At 39.4% G+C, this 16,558-nt stretch overlaps 1 protein-coding gene across 1 annotated transcript in view; it reads left to right on the forward strand.

The window, feature by feature from the left end:
* The window catches only part of LOC148023545 (Survival protein SurE-like phosphatase/nucleotidase), a 36,701-nt gene extending 21,571 nt beyond the window's left edge, over positions 1-15,130 (forward strand). Inside the window, exons 9-10 of the mRNA XM_087696530.1 lie at positions 14,573-14,638; positions 14,783-15,130. Of these exons, the coding sequence (XP_087552656.1) occupies positions 14,573-14,638; positions 14,783-14,893 (177 nt within the window). The 3' untranslated portion in view covers positions 14,894-15,130. The remainder of the gene's footprint in view (positions 1-14,572; positions 14,639-14,782) is intronic.
* Positions 15,131-16,558: the final 1,428 nt, after the last annotated feature.

Genomic DNA, 16,558 nt, shown 5'->3' on the forward strand with positions numbered 1-16,558 from the left:
GTAAACCCAAAATTTTTGCAAAAATTAAGGTTTAGCAACCACCTCTAGAGTCGTGCTATCAAAAGAAGGCATCGTACATCGGAATCAACAACTCAAATTTGTGAATTGTGAAGGATTTCAGATGCCTAGTAACGCATTGTAAATTTGAGGCAGCATTTGGCCATATGGGGTCCAGTTAGAGCAAGTCTTGGGTGAAAATCAAGGGGCAAATTGTCCAATTTATTTATTGATTGTTGTATCAGCAAAGGGCTTTTGGATTAGCTCTCGGCTTGTAATACATGCATTGGCAATTAGCATTTGGCCATATGGAGTCCAGTCAAAGCAAGTTTTGGGTGAAAATTAATGGGCGAATTACCTAATTTATTTATTGATTGTTGGATCAGCTGGATTTTGGATTAGCCAAGGAGATCATGGAATCTGAACTTGTAATACATCCATCGACAATTGAAGTTAAAGAAGTATGGAAAGGGGCACCGGTTTTGGGGCCAACAGAGCATCTACTGTCCAAGATTATTAAGATAAATTGTGTATTTTAATTTTTGTTTATTTGCTGATTTTTGTAATTAAGTGCTTGATTGGGGAATTACCACCCTTTCCAAGAGGGAAGATTGGTTTCATGGTTTATTGCTGAGATACCTCTCAATCCCTTGATTTGGTGGGCTTGAGGCACTTAAGTGCAAGCCAAACCTGTGTGCTAGTGCTGATTTTTGCTCTCAGCTGAGAAATTACAGCAATATGTCTTCATACAATGAGATGGAGTCAAGTAGTGATGATGCCTTTCAGTATGGACACTCACATGAGGAAGAAGAAAATGCAAAATCTAATCTTTGGAGAAGGCCTAAACCATGAACGACAAGCTGAAAATGTTACTGTTGGGCAAGACGCAGGGCCTTCAAGGCATAATAAGGCTGATGATCAGCAAAGCGAAAAGGAATTCGATGACTAGCTCAAGAATCGTATGAGGACATCCACAAATCTCTTTGTTGAATTGACAAGGGATCCTTAGTTCACCTAATTTTTGAATGCTCCGAATGAGGACAATAAGGGCAAGAAGAAGAAGTCATTTTCTAGACCTATGGGACAACAAGGTGCACTGAAGGTAATGCCAAAGTTTTCATTTGAAGCTCCTAAAGATGATAATGAAGCAAAATAGTTGGTACCTATAGGGCAAGGAATGCAAATGCAAGGTCATCATGAAAGTGCCAATCCAATGGATTTTGGATAGTCGAGTATGCATGCTATGATGGGAAAGCTAGGAGACTTTGATGATAACATGATTTTTCATGTTATGGTTAGATAGGGACCGCATATCCCTATGGTATGCGACAACCAATGCATGATGTGCAAGGCTCAATGCATTTTGGTATGGTTGGAAATATGCAAAAGTTTATGTATGGCAGCATTGGCTTGATACTTGGGGCACAAAGTAGCATGTTTGCTAGTGCGTCTGCACCTTGGAATGTTTATGGGGCTCAAAGAATGAGTGTTGGTCATGTAAATACTCTGTTTGGTATTAGTCTTGATGTAAATTCAGCAAATGCTCTGATTTTGCAGCAACGAGTGTATGATAACTTGACACCCAAAGGGGCAGCAAAAGACTATGATGAGGGTGGAAAAGTAGTGAAGTTTGAGTCCTTCAATGGTGCACAAGATACGTTGAAAGTTTTGACTTTCATTTAGTAGTTTGATGCAACCTGTTCAGGGGGAAACTTCATCAAGTTCTCAAAGATTTGAAAGGTAGTCACTTTCTTGAAGGGGAATGCATTGCAAAAGTGATCCACTCTTTTGATGCAAGGTAGAGCACCATCAACATGGGTACAATTCAAGCAAATATTTGTATTGAATTTGTTGACAAGTATCTTTGAGGTGGATATCATGATAACTTGGAATTTGGAGCAATATAATAAGAAGTTTTGGGATGAATTGTTGTTTGTCGCTTCTTATGCTGCCCTTGTACCCCCTTCATGAGCAAGTGGAAAAATATGTTTGTGTGTTGTCTAAAGGAATTAGAGATTTTTACATAAAATCCTCTGTATTTGGCATGTCTTAGCTCATAGAGATCGTTGCTACAGTAGATACTTTGTTGTGTGGGAAGGATTCGGGCTCTCTAAAGAGACCGGAGAAGCCAAATAAAAAGTTGTTTAAGGTTGATAGAAGGGGCAGATTTGAAAATTAGTTCGAAAAGAGGCCAAAACAGCAAAGAAAGGGTTCAAAAATATTGGCACAATGTAGGAATATGATAGTTGCAAATAAATGTTTCATTTGTGAACAAGAGGGCCACATTGCAAGGGATTGTTCCAATAGGTAGCAAGCTAGAAAATAAAAAACCAGGGAGATTTTAAGGGAAAGAACCCCAGAACATCGGTGGGATTGGTGCTCAATGTTGTTAGGGATTAACCCAATGATGATGCTACTGAGTTGCGCCGGGCATGAGGCAAAATTAGAGATTAGTAGATATTGATTTTTCTTGATAACGGTGCATGAACCAACTTCATCTCTATAGACATGGCAGTCAGATAGCAAGCTAGAAAATAAAAAACCAGGGAGATTCTAAGGGAAAGAACCCCAGAACATCGGTGGGATTGGTGCTCAATGTTGTTAGGGATTAACCCAATGATGATGCTACTGAGTTGCGCCGGACATGAGGCAAAATTAGAGATTAGTAGATATTGATTTTTCTTGATAACGGTGCATGAACCAACTTCATCTCTATAGACATGGCAGTCCATCTAGGAATCAGAGAAGGATGAGATGGGATCCATAGGGAAAGTTAGAATGGCATGTAAAGACTGTGCAGAGCCAGTCACACCACTAATTGGAAAGCTTCGGTTGTGTGTACAGGGATATATGGACAGCAAGGAGTTCTTCATTGCGCCACTTGAGGGATGTGATGTATTGCTTGGAATGCCATGGTTTCACCATATGTATGCAATGATTGATTCTTATGGAAAAAAGATTACTTTTTTGTGTAAGGAAAGTCACTTACACCTGATGTGAAGTTAAAGGGAGAATTTATCTACGTTGTATCTGCAGCAACCATTTCTAAAGTAATGAAAAATCATCTTTCAGTATACTTGGTTTTTATTAAGGATACAATGATAATGAGAATGTTGGAAACATGTTTAAGTTAGAGAAAGATCACACGTCATTTTTAAAAATGTATGTTGATTGCTTATCTTAGTCACTTCCAAGACAACTATTGCTTGAAAGGCCTAAAGATCATGGCATAGATCTTATTCTTGGAAGTAGCCCACCTGATAAGCCACCTTGTAGAGTCAGTCTAGCCTAGTAGTAGGAGATTATGAGTTAGATGAATGAGCTGTTAGGAAAAGGGTTGATTTAGCTTAGCTCATTTCCTTTTTTGTTTTTCAGTTTTTTGGTGGAGAAAAATGATTTTTCATGGTGTATGTGCATTGATGATTGTACCTTGAACAAGATCTTGATAAATAATTGGTTTTTGATCCCCCTTTGGATCGATGGTGTTATGGATAGATTATAGGGGGTAGCTATATTCAACCTGTGGATATCATCAGATACACATTAGACCAAAGGATGTGCCTAAGATAGCTTTCAAGTTATCTTTTGGGTTATATGAGTTCTTGTCTTGCCTTTTAAGCTTTCGAATGCTCTTGTTAGTTTTGATCAAATGATGGATAGCATTTTCAAGTCATGTAGAGCATTGTGGATACTTTCTTTGATGTCATGATTGTTTACTCAAAGAATGAGGCAGAGCATAGAAAGCACTTAGACATTGTATTCAATGAATTGCGTAAAGATGGGCTAGTTATCAATGGCAAGAAAAGTAAATTTTTTGTGTGCATGAAATCCACTTTTTGGGCATATTGTATCGGCAGAATAGCCATGTTGTGGCTTATGAGATCCGAATTCTTCATGATACTGAGAAGAATTTGCAGGTCTATGAAAAAGAGCTCTTGGTTGTACTTCATGCATTGTCTTTGTGGAAACATTATTTGTTGGGGATTGATTTTATAGTGCAGACATATTAGCAGACTCTGAGGTACTTTTTGATGCAGACAAAGTTATTAGAGAAACATATGAGATGGACAAATTTTCTCTCTATGTTTCATTTTAAAATTGTATTATCTACGTGGAAACACTATTTGTTGGGGGCTAATTTTACAGTGCTGACAGATCATCAAACTTTGAGATACTTTTTGATGCAGACAAAGTTGTTAGAGAAACATATGAGATGGGCAAATTTTCTCTCTGTATTTCATTTTTAGATTGTATATATTGATGGTAAAAAGAATATTGTGACTGATGCATTGTCATGTTAGCCACAAATTTCAGCTATCAGTATGGTCTATTACACTGAGCTCGATGCCATGAAAGAGCCATATGCTACTGATTCAGACTTTGCTACTGTTTATGATCAACTTTGCAATGGCCAAAGGCATGAGTACTTTATGCTTAGAGATGGATTTTCGATGATGCATGAACTATTGTGTGTCAGAAAGGAGTTGAGACCTAGAGTTATCATTGAAAGTTATGTTCCTCTATATGCAAGACATAGAGGTTTTGATGCCATAGTGAAGGTTGTGGAGCATTTCTTTTCTTGGTCAGCTTTGAGAGATGATGTAGAGCAGTTTGTCAAGACATGCATCCTATGTTAAAAGATAAAGCATGATAGATAAAAGATGCCAAGCTTTCAAAGTAGACATTCTTCATTAGGTATATCTACATCTTCTGCTTCATTTGAGCATATAAGCAACTCTTCTCAAATCTCTTTCATTTCACCCTCTTCTAGCTGACACCTTAATTTTATCTCTTTTTCATTTAAAAAACCTTGGATTTCACCGCATATCCGCATCCCCACATTGGGAGTTGGAACCTCCGTCTCTGCTCTTAGCCTATTCTTTTTTACCATTTCATACTCGTACTTTTCTATCACTTCACATCACAGTGTATCATTATAGGGAATGTTGGAAAATGACAGCTAGCTATGGATGAGAGAAAAGAGAGACAATGAGGAGTGTGTTGAAGCAAAAGAGCAGAGTGCAATTGTTAAACTGAAAGAATGAGAATGAAAGGTACAAGATAGGTCTAAGATAGACCTAGCTCTAAATCTACTAGAGTTAACTGACTCTAACTCCAACTCCAAAAGTGGTGACACAACTTATAACTTTAGTTGTGTTCTCACTAAGAATTGAAAAAGAACTATAGACTACATTGGGCATTGCCTATAGAGTTGGCAAATTCTAACACCCCCTTGTAGTGCCAAGGTGGTAAAGTATAAGAATGATCAATCGCCAAAGGGTAGCAAGTACAAGGACTTACGAAAAGTCTCAAACTCCTCATGAGGTAGTGCGTTTGTGAAAATGTCTACAACATTTTTCTTTGTAGAAACTTATATCAAGGGGATATCAAGCTGATCTCTCTTGAATAGCATCTCTCTTTGATATAATGGTAATGCATCGCAATATGTTTCGTACGAGCATGAAACACAAGATTTCGTGCCATTGCAATAGCACTCCGATTGTCAGAAAGAATGGAGGTAGGACCCTTCAATGGTAAATGTAGATTAGCCAACCATTTGTGCAACCATACACATTCCATCGTTGCTGTGAAGGCTGCCATGTACTTAGCCTCACAGAACGAGGTAGCCATTGTAGGTTGTTTCTTGCTCAGCTATGAAATGCATGAACAACCTAGAAAGAAAGAGTGTCCACTAGTAGACTGCATAGTGTGTACATCACTAGTCCAATATGAATCACTATAAGCCGGTAATTGCAAGTCTCCCCCTGGAAAATAATATTGCATGTGATTGAGTACCTAGTAAGTATTTGAAGATCCTTTAGATATCTTGCCAATGTATAGTTTGTGGGCAATGCATATACATGCTAACATGAGATATTGCATACTGGATGCTAGGGCGTGTATTGCATAGATAAATAAGATAGCCAACAACGTGGCTGTAAATTGCAACATCAGATATCTCATTCAGCATCATGCATAGATAGCTTTAAGCCTGGCTCCATAGGAGTGCACATAGGTTTGCAATCTTGCATATTAAACCTATGTAATGGCTTATCCACATACTATGATTGTGACATGATAATACCATGCTGATTTTGGGTGAACTGAATTCCCAAATAATAGTGTAGACAACCCATATTTGACATAGTAAATGCATGTTTTAATTCAGCCTTGGAATCTGCAAATTTTGCTTCTAAAGATCCAATGAGCAGTATGTCATCTACATAAAGAATGATAATCAACAAGTCCCTTCTCCATTCTTAATGTATAGAGTGGGAGCAGTTGGATTGTTTTTGAACCCTTTGCTAGGCAAATATGCATCGATTTTAGAGTACCATGCAGGAGGAGCTTGTTTGAGACCATAAAGAGCTTTGTTTAGCTTGCATACTATGTGCTCTTTCCCCTTGACCACAAACTCTAGAGGTTGTGATGCATAAACATCCTCAAGCAAATCCCCATTCAAGAATGTTGTCTTAATGTCCAATTGATGTGCCTTCCAACCATAATTTGCAGCCATAGCAATTACACATCTCACTGTATTCATACGGGATGTAGGAGCAAAAGTCTCTTTATACTCTATGCCCTTCTTTTGTGCATAGCCTTTTGCTACCACGCATGCTTTGAATTTGTCAATGGTACCATCAGCCTTGCGTTTGAGTCAATAAAACCATTTTGTGCCAATGGTCTTCTTGCCAAGTGGTAAATCCACAAGATCTCATGTAGAGTTAGTGGCAATAAAGTCTAACTTATCTTGTGTGGCTTGCATCCAATGTACATATTGTTGAGCTTCGTTCAAGGAAGTAGGCTCATCATCATTCAACAGTGAGTTCATAAATACATGCTCATCACAATCATCTACTCCTGTAAAATTAGGCAAATGATCTTTCCCTACATCATGTGCTACGTGTCTAGTAGCCCTTCTAGTGCGTTGAGCTAAAGGAGCATCCATGTTACTTTCTTGGAGAGTTTCTAATAGCTATCTCAAGATTGATATTGTTGCATTTACAACAGCCCCTTCATGCTGTATTGCATCTTTCACTGCATGTGGTAAACCATCATTCATACCTTGCTGTTTAGGTGCATATGGTGCAGAAATAGCTTGCTGCATTATGTTTGTTTGGCCATTTACAACAGGCACAAACTCCAAAGAAAGTGGTAATAGATCCTTAATGACATTACCAATGTCATGGGTGGTTGGCATTTGAAATTGATCAAGTGAAAATGCAGCATTTTCAGCCAACATGACATCCCTATTGACAAAAACTTTCTTTTGTGTGGGTCATACAAGCGATAGCCCTTGCTTTTCGAATTGTAGCAAATAAATATGCATTTTATAGCCTTGTCATCAAGCTTTCCACGAAGCTCTTTCAGAACCTGTGTATAGGCTATGCAACCAAACACCCAAAGTAGTCGACCTTGGGTTTCTTGCCATGTCAAGCTTCAAATGAGCTGGTCGCCTTTAGTGCCTTAGTGAGTGTACGATTTAATACATGACTTACACATTGAAGGTCTTCTAACCAAAATTTATGAGGCAACACCTTGCTTTTGAGCATACAACAAGTTTTCTCTATAAGAGTGTCATTCTTCTTTTTAGCAACACTATCTGCTGAGGAGTCATTCCAACAATGACTTGATGCATAATTCCGTGATCAAGCAAATATGTCTCAAAAGCGCAAGAGATGTGCTCCCTCCTCCTATCTGTGTGAGGTGTTTTCTCTTTCAAGCCAGCTTCAGTCTCAAGCTTTGCAACAAGATGTTTAAAATAGTACGCTTTGCAACAAGATGTTTAAAATAGTACGCTTTGCAACATCCTTTTTGAAGGCAAATCTGTGCATCTTGCCGAAAATACATCCCTCGTATGCATGAGAAGGTGGAGTTTGCACTGGAGGCAATGCTTCTACCGTATGACACCTCTGAAGGGTCATCAAGCTCCCAAAACTCATATGTCCATAGTGGGCATGCCATAGCTTATCCAACTACAACAAACCCTTATACAGGCTCCCAGACAACTCGAGTGCATAATTCATCTCCCTATCTCTGACAATGCATTTGTCATTCAAAGATGACCTGAAAGCCATACTTATTAAAAGTAGGGATAGAAAAGAAGTTCTTTGTAATGCAAGACACAAACAAGACATCTAGAAGCATGAAATTAGAACCATTTTCTGCAGTAATAGTGACTGTTCCAATGCCACAAACATCATAACTGTTGCTGTTCGCACATGTAATACGCTTCCCAGTAGGGGTTGAATGCAAAGAGGAAAACAAACACTTCTTAGAAGTGATGTGCTTTGAAGCTCCACTATTAGAATGCCATGTTTGCTACGTTTCAGTAGCATTAAATGTTGAATCTACCTTGAAGAATCATAACTACAAGTTAGAAATGCTTAGTCCTCCACAAAGCTGGCTGAAGCAACACCATCAATAGATTTGTTGGCTGATGTCTCTTGGACAGCTAGACGGAAGCCCTTTTTCTTCTCTTCGGCTAATCTCTTATGGCATTCATCAATATAGTGACATGACGACTTGCAATAATGACATTTTTCCTTCTTTTTGAACTTTTTTATGTGTGAGTTCAATGTGATGTTTACTTATTCAACATCTTGAATGATTTTATCCACATTGAGTAGCTGCTCATGCAAATGTTGTATATGACTAAGGTGATCTGTTATGCTATCACCCTTATCCTTCACATCGACCAACTCTCTATAGAGAGAAGATATTTTGGTCTCGTTATGTGTTGCAAACATATGCTCAAGCACATCCCATGTTGATTTTGAGGTTTTACAAGACCGGATGTGTGGAATGATTGATCTTTTCACTGACAAGGCAATCAAAGAAAGTGCATGTGCATCTTTCGAGTTCCATCTTCTTTGATCTGCGGTAAGAAGGGGAGAAGGGAAAGCAACACCGGCAGCTTGTTCTCTAGCGTTATTCTGAGGTGCTCGAGGTGCAAGATCTCTTGGTTAGTGCAAATCACCTGTAACATAGTTCCATAGGTCCTTCGCTACAAGAAGGTTGCGGACCATAAGTCTCCACGATAGGTGGTTCGATCTATCAAGTTTGTTCTCTTGAGTGAGGACACCAAGGATATTGCTTTGATCATTAGTCCCGTGATGTTGCATGCTGTCAGTAATGGACAAAAATATGCAGCAAATACTTTGTTGCTGAAGTATAGATTATACTCCTCAGAGTACCAAAAATCCCCACGGGTTTATGCAATAAGTACCAAATTGTTACACAAATGCCAAAGTGTGTCCAATTTGACCCAAATCAGCACTTAGCCAAGAAATAACAGCAATGTATTGCTGTATCATACTTGGCTCGTAATGGGTGTCCTCAAAAGGAGCAAATTATAGTTACTAAATGTCGATTCTTATCAAAATCTATTGAAAAGTTTGTTTTTTTTTTTGCTCAATTTGACTATAATAGCAATTAAATGTTGTTGTATTGCTTGTTTGCTACCTTGGAATTCATGTAAAAAAAAAGCTCCAAATTTCTTCCAAAACTTCAACGAAGCTGAAGAAATTTGTAACCAGGAGCTTGTCCTTCTCTTCCTTGGGCAAGGAGTCGGTTGATAGCAACAGGACCTAAGGCAGGGCGCCACCGGTTGATGGTGGTTGAACTCAATTTGTGCGTAGAATTTGCTCTGATACCAAATGTTGCAAAATAGACAACTAGCTCTATGGAGGAGAGAAAAGAGAGACAATGAGAGTGTGTTGAAGAAAAATAGTAGAGTGTACTTGCTGAACTGAAAGAATGAGAATGAAAGGTACAAGATTTAAGCTGTTTACACTAAGAAATGAAAAAAAATTAAAGAATAAAACATTGGGCATTGCCCATAGAATTGGCTAATTCTAACAGGGAGTACCACCCTTTATCACTATACTATCCACTTATCATCCTCTTCTAGCTCACATTTCAATTTTCTCTCTTTTTCATTTCAAAACCTTGGATTGTACTCCACATCCTCATCCCCACATTGGGAGTTGGAACCTCCCTCTCCGCTTTTAGCACATTCTCATTCTCTGTTCTATACTCATACTTTCCTATCACTTCACATCACAGCATATGGCCATGATTAATACCACCCTTTAACATTGCACCATCTACTTTTTCTCAAGTCACTTTGTACCATGGGGTTTTGTTATAGGGCGGGCCACCCATTAACATAGTTTTCTCTACCTTTCCACAAGTAAGCACATAATTTCCCATTGGGACGATTGTGATGGGGATTTCATCATTGCCCCCAATCACACACATCCTTTGACCTCTTAGATGCAGGTATTTCCATCCTTTACGTATATCACACTTTTCATGGTTTACTTCTAAGCAGGGATTCCTATCATTGCTCCATGGGTTGCTCATGTTGTTACCATGCCCACAGTCGGATCCACTGTGCACACTTTCGATATGCATGGTGGGCACACCAGGATTAATTTTGAAGTGTACTCCATTCCTTCCTCTATCTAGCCTACCCTCATTACACACCTTATTTCTCTAAGATCACCACTCTTGTCGCAATGCCAAGAATGCTTTCACGTACAAGACTTGTTTTAACGAGTCCAATTTTACCACTTCGTTGAACTTTATGCAATAAGTTTTTGAATCTCAGAGACTTTGGGACCTTGTTGTTGGTCTAGAGTCTGTTGGATCCTCGATAAGCTCACCTTGCCAAACAGGTTTTCTTTCTTTGGTTTTGTTTGAAGAAGAGGAGCTACCCTTGGTTTGGCTTGCCTTCGCATCTTGCGAGTTTTTGCCATTGCTGATTTTAGCTTGCAAAGGCAACCAACCTTGCTGTGAACAAGTATGTCTGGAGGATTTTCTGTGGAATTGGTCATACAACCTTTCATAATGCAAGTAGGGGCACTCAAACTTGTAGGTGGTCGGCAATCTAGGTAGTAAGATAATGTGCTAGATAGAATGGAAGTATTTTTTTGGCAACTTGTTCAGGAAGACCATGACTTGGTCATCATCTAACTTCGGGGAGCTAGTAGTAGCAAACTCCGCAAGTAACTAGTGATATTCAGCCAACTTGACTTTCAGATCATCCCCTTTCTTAATGGAAAACTCCTAAAGCTTAAAATCGAGATTGATGTGTTAAGTACGATCTCTTGCCGTAGAGCGGTCAATGAGATGACTCCAACACTCAAATGTGAGGGAAAAATGTTGTAACTCAGAGTGAAACTCAAAAAGCAACCCCTACATTGACTTGCGGTGCTTATTGATGATGGTAAATATCCACTTTGACAACCCTTGAAGATCGTGTTTCACTCCCTCTATATGTGTCCTTCCTTTTACAACATTTACTTCGATAGCCTAATGCTCGTAAGGCTGCGTTTTACTCCCTTCGCAAGGCGGATTTCATCTAGGTGCTACCACATTATCAGATGGGACAATGCAGTCATCTTGGGGCTTTGCTCCGTTGTATTGATATGATACATTCAACATGATTTACTCTTCATCTTTCTTCATTCGTCATCTTCTTCAATGTTCATGAGTTGTTTTATCTAAGTGTTTGCCATACGCTGTGTTTTCTTCTTGCATATCTTATATTCATTTTTGATAGAGCTTTCTATTGCTAGTCAATCAATTAGTGGCTCTATCTAGGTGGTGATGGCAACAGGCAAAGGACTCCAATGATGCATTGGGTGTCAAAGGCAAAAGTTATAAGAAGTTATGCTTGACAGGTACTAGGTGGTATCCGGTGTTAGATTTTGGCCTAGACCAATTTATTAGCCACTAATATTAGAGGGGATATTAGAGACTAGGCATTAATTAATTAATTAATGTCGGTCTAAGGGCTAGTAATTGCTTAGGGATACTCGGAAGACTAATTGGCCTAGCCAATTCAATTATTGGATGGTGAAATAATTTTTTTGAGCACTAGAATAATCATCAAATCAATTTTCAGAATTAATATTCTAAAAATTCATCTAATAAGCTAGATAATACTGAAAAATGGGATTAGAAGGTTGTCACTCAGCAAAACTTGCCCATGCAATCGGGAATATTGTTTTTAGGGGTTGGTGGACACTATTCCAGCCATTGTGAGAGAGAATGAGGTTGTTAGAGAGCAAGAACGTGCTATTGATGTGATTTGCAGCCACTAGGGATTAGTCCTACAACATGTGACAGCATTTTGGAGCCCTCCAAGAGCAGGTGACAACAGCTCAAGGTTCTTCTGGTGTAGATGACAGCATACAAGAGGGACCAACATGCTTTTTGGTGGTTCTAAGCTGTAGATGATAGGTTCCATGACTGTTTGAGCATGGGAGTAGTTGCTTTTGAGGGTTTCTCGGGTTTAAACTTTGAAATTTCTCTCTATAGCAATATCTTTGATCCCCAGCCATTTCTCAAGTTATCTCAGCATTTTTCAGCAGTTTGAGCCATTAGAGGAAGAGATTTCAGTCAATCTCTACTGTAAACGCTAATTTACATCAGAAATTAGGGTTTTGACAACTGCCTTAGGATGCACGTTGAGAATTGAAGGCCTAGGATTTGAATTTCAGTAGTTGAAATTGAGGAATTTCAAGAAGATTCAAGAGGCCAGCTAACCAAAATCAGATTTGGGGCTGAATTTGTCTTTCAATGAGCAGGGCGAAGGCCAATCCCCAAGCAAACCAAGGGGCAAATTGGTTTGAAGGCTTGTTGATCATTTGTGGTAGCAAGGGGCATTTGGATTAGGGGAGGAGATTAAGGAATCTCAATTGTACTCCGTCCAATTGCAATATAAGTGAAAGAAATTTCAAAAGGGGCATTGGTAGTTTTGGGGCTAATAGGCTGTCCAATGTTGAAGATAAAGTGGTAAAGTGTGCATTTTCAGTTTATGTGAATTTTATGCTTGCCGTTATTGAGTGCTTAATTAGGTTACTTACCACCCTATCCAAGGAGGAAGACTGGTTTCAGTTTTTGTATTGTGGTGGGATTGGCAACCGACAAGTAGCAGAGCCTGCATTGCTGTTATCCGAGGTGCCCCAATGAAGCTTATTGGACCCCCACACAAGGTGGCAAATTTGGGAGGCCTATTGCAAGCTCACCTTGAGCTAGGAGAGAGAGCCCATCAGTCTGCCACCTTATTGAAGCTATGCTCTTCTCTCATTCCATAGCTTCTTCTATCATTTATTCCCTTTGAGGGTGCTGGCAGTTGTTCTAGGGAGATCCTGAACATCCTTAAGAGCTTCAACAGCTGTTCCTTCACACTTGGGGGCTACTATAGCCTATTTTGCACACTATGGGGTGGTACCTCTCCTGCTGTGTTACATTGCCCCACCTTGGTTTCTCACCCCTATTACATGATGCAGTTTTTAAGCTCCAGCTAGGCTGTTGAGCACTTGCATTTTTAAAAAGTTCTGTTTGAGTAGTAAAAGCCCCACTTTGTTTTGCCAAAAAAGGTGTCTATTTGTAGATATAGGTAGACTGCTAAACTGAACTATAGAAGGAACCAGTGGGCTAAGCAAGGCATGGGGACCAGTCAGTTGTCCCAAAATGCCTAAACAAGAAACCTTAAGATCTAACACTTCATTTTTGAGGTCGGAGGCAGTTCTATTTGCTTCTTATATTACCTTTGCTGGGAACGACCATGAGGCTTAAGGATGTGGTAGTATTTTTAGGCAGGTGATCGCTGAAGTCAAAGGCGTTTCCCATTCTTCGGTTGAAACAATCTAACATGAGGCTTAAGGATGTGGTGGTATCTTTAGCAGGTGAACTCTGAAGTCAAAGGCGTTTCTCATTCTTTGGTGGAAACAATCTAGCCTGAGGCTTGGATATGCCTTCGGCGGAAACAATTTAACCTGAGGCTTGGATATGCCATGCTAAGCCCAACTGAGATCTATCTCATTCAACTTTATAGTGATTTTGCAGGAAAATATCTAACAAATCCTGGCTGATAATCAGACTACATCAGGAAGTTTGGAGATGGGTAATTACTACTTGGCGTAATAGTTAGGCTGGTTGGATTCCTTGGCCCTTTCCGAGACGGGGCTAGCTGAGCTAGCAACTACACATTCCCATGTCTGAGTGGGTGTGGTAGGGAACATGGGTTGGGTAGCTATGGTGAACATGCTAGAGTGGGTCATATGAATAGGATAGCTGAGTTTGAGGTCCAACTGGATCAAGAGGCATTACTCCTGTTGAGCATAAGGTCCAACTACATCAAAGCTGTCGGGTAGCTATGGCGAACGTACTAGAGTCCGTCATTAGAACAGGATAGCTGAGTTTGAGGTTCAACTTGATCAAGAGGCATTATTCCTGTTGAGCGTAAGGTCCAAATGCATCAAAGCTGAAAGATCCAGGATACCTTTGGTAGTACACACACTTCATTGATTGATATTAGCCATCAATGGAGCAAATTTAAAGGCAATTGTGCAAATCCCATGATGTTCTGCAAAGGCCATGTGTGGATGTGTGAATTGCATTTCTTAATTTGTGTCACACAACTGATTGCAGTGGGTCATTGATAATAGCCATCAGTGGGTACTCAGAATTTTCATTTAGTATCATGTCCTACCAAAACTAGGTCATGTTATAACTGAACTTACTAGCTATTCTTAAGTGTATTTTTTGTGTGCTGTAGTATGCAGAAATCGAGCTTGGGGATGATAATCTTGATTATGACTTTGGAGCCCTCCATGAAGGATATGTAAGTGATATGTATCCCAGTCATATTCCAACATATTCCGTTTTGATTTTCACCTGATTGAATGCCTTGCCATTATTTAAGGTTATTCTCTCTGGATATGTGAAACCAGTAGAGCTCATGGTTAAGCTGTTTGTCCTTTTGCAGATTACTATCACCCCATTAGGTCTATCCTCACATTTGGATGAAGAAACACTAGGTAATGCAAGAAACTGGATCCTATCTTTTGTTGATAGTTCTGCATCCTCAGCTCTCTAACCACAACCAAGCTTTTATATTTGTATGCATCCTCAGCACACACTACATGAAAGCTTTGATTTACAATTCTTTGAAGTCCAACTGTAGATAGTCCGCTTTCCATAATCCCTGGTTGCAAGTGTTGTTGGAAGGTCCATGAGATAAATTGTTTGTATATTGAAGGACTTGGACTGGCTAGGTGGTTTTGTATGGAAGCGCTGGAGGAAGCATGTTCCTAACTGAGTTTGTTTCTTGAAACTACCAGTGTCTCTTCGTGGTTAATTGTAATGAAAGAGTGGATGTCTCTGTGTGTATAATCAACTGGTTACCTTAGCCACTGGTTTTATTAACCTGCAGACCCGTGTTCCAATCTCCCTTTTTTATTCCTATTGTTTGGTGGCTGCACTGGTGAACTGAAGTCTACCCCATTTGATCATCATGTGCTCAACCCATTGGTTGAGCTTACACCTGTTTGTTAGCTGTTTCACTCCCCCCTCTCAGTTGAGGACGCCCCTTTGGTCTCTCTGATGTGCACGTGTGCGAAAAGTGATTTTGCGCATCCCTGCATTTAAGTTTTTACTGATACTCTGTGATCACATAACTTCAATCTTTGAATTGGTGTTTAATGTGCTTCAAGCTCAGCAGTCTTATGTAGGTGTCTAATGTGCTTAGAGCAGGTGTGTTTAGCCCCAACATTTGTTAACTTTGATAGTTGCCAATGCTAGACTCATTACTCAGGGCGTGTCTTACAAGTAGCTTTTACTTGTTGAAATTGTTTGACCATGGTTTATAGAGTGGTTGTGACATGGGTTTAAACGGCAATTGAAAGACAAGTAGGTTATTTTGTTTGCCTTGTTAAAAGGGCATAAGCAATGGAGTAGTCATATGGGGGGTTATGTAGGTGTCTAATGTGCTTCAAGTAGGCATGTTTAGCCCTGACATTTGTTTACTTTGATAGTTGCCAACACTAGACTCATTACTCAAGTCGTGTCTTACAAGTACCTTTTGCTTGTTCAAATTGTTTGACCATGATTTGTAGAGTGGTTGTGCTATGGCTTTAAAGGGCAATTTAAAGACAAGTAGGTTATTTTATTTGCCTTGTTTAAAGGGCATAAGCAATGGAGTAGTCATATGGGTGCTAGGGCATGTTCTACAAATGAATGATATTTAGTCATCGATTAGAACGTTAGGTGTATGTCTGTTATATATGCTGTAATCTCCAACACTTGCAAAGCATTATAAATCCTTGCACAAGAGAAATTTCTTAGTGCTAATGCTAGATTGAGGTCTCCAATATTTGTGCGTATGAGAAATTTCTCAGTGTGCGTACATGCTTATGTATACTCCCACCCCTTAAAGATCTTGAAGGTTAATGCATCCCTTAAAGATTGAGCTTTGAACATTGGCACTTCTACAAGAGGTATATATGGAAATAAAAGTAGCATCAAGCAAGAAAAACATTTCTTTTAAGCAATAGACATGCATTAGAGATTGGCCACACCCGAAGTTTGGCTTGGAACATACCAAAGTTAAAACGAAATTCCCAATTGGCCAAAATAAGGATAAGTTCCCAAAGAGCAACCTCAATGTAGTTGAAGTGGTAGTTTGACAAGTTAATTACTTGTGTATTGAAAGGTTGAAGATACAAGGTAAAAACCCTTGAGAATGTTGCTCAATGGACGTTGG

This window comes from Lygodium microphyllum, chromosome 16 (assembly GCF_053477565.2).
Source record: "Lygodium microphyllum isolate KBCC chromosome 16, Lygodium_microphyllum_v1.1.10, whole genome shotgun sequence".
Taxonomy (NCBI): domain Eukaryota; kingdom Viridiplantae; phylum Streptophyta; class Polypodiopsida; order Schizaeales; family Lygodiaceae; genus Lygodium; species Lygodium microphyllum.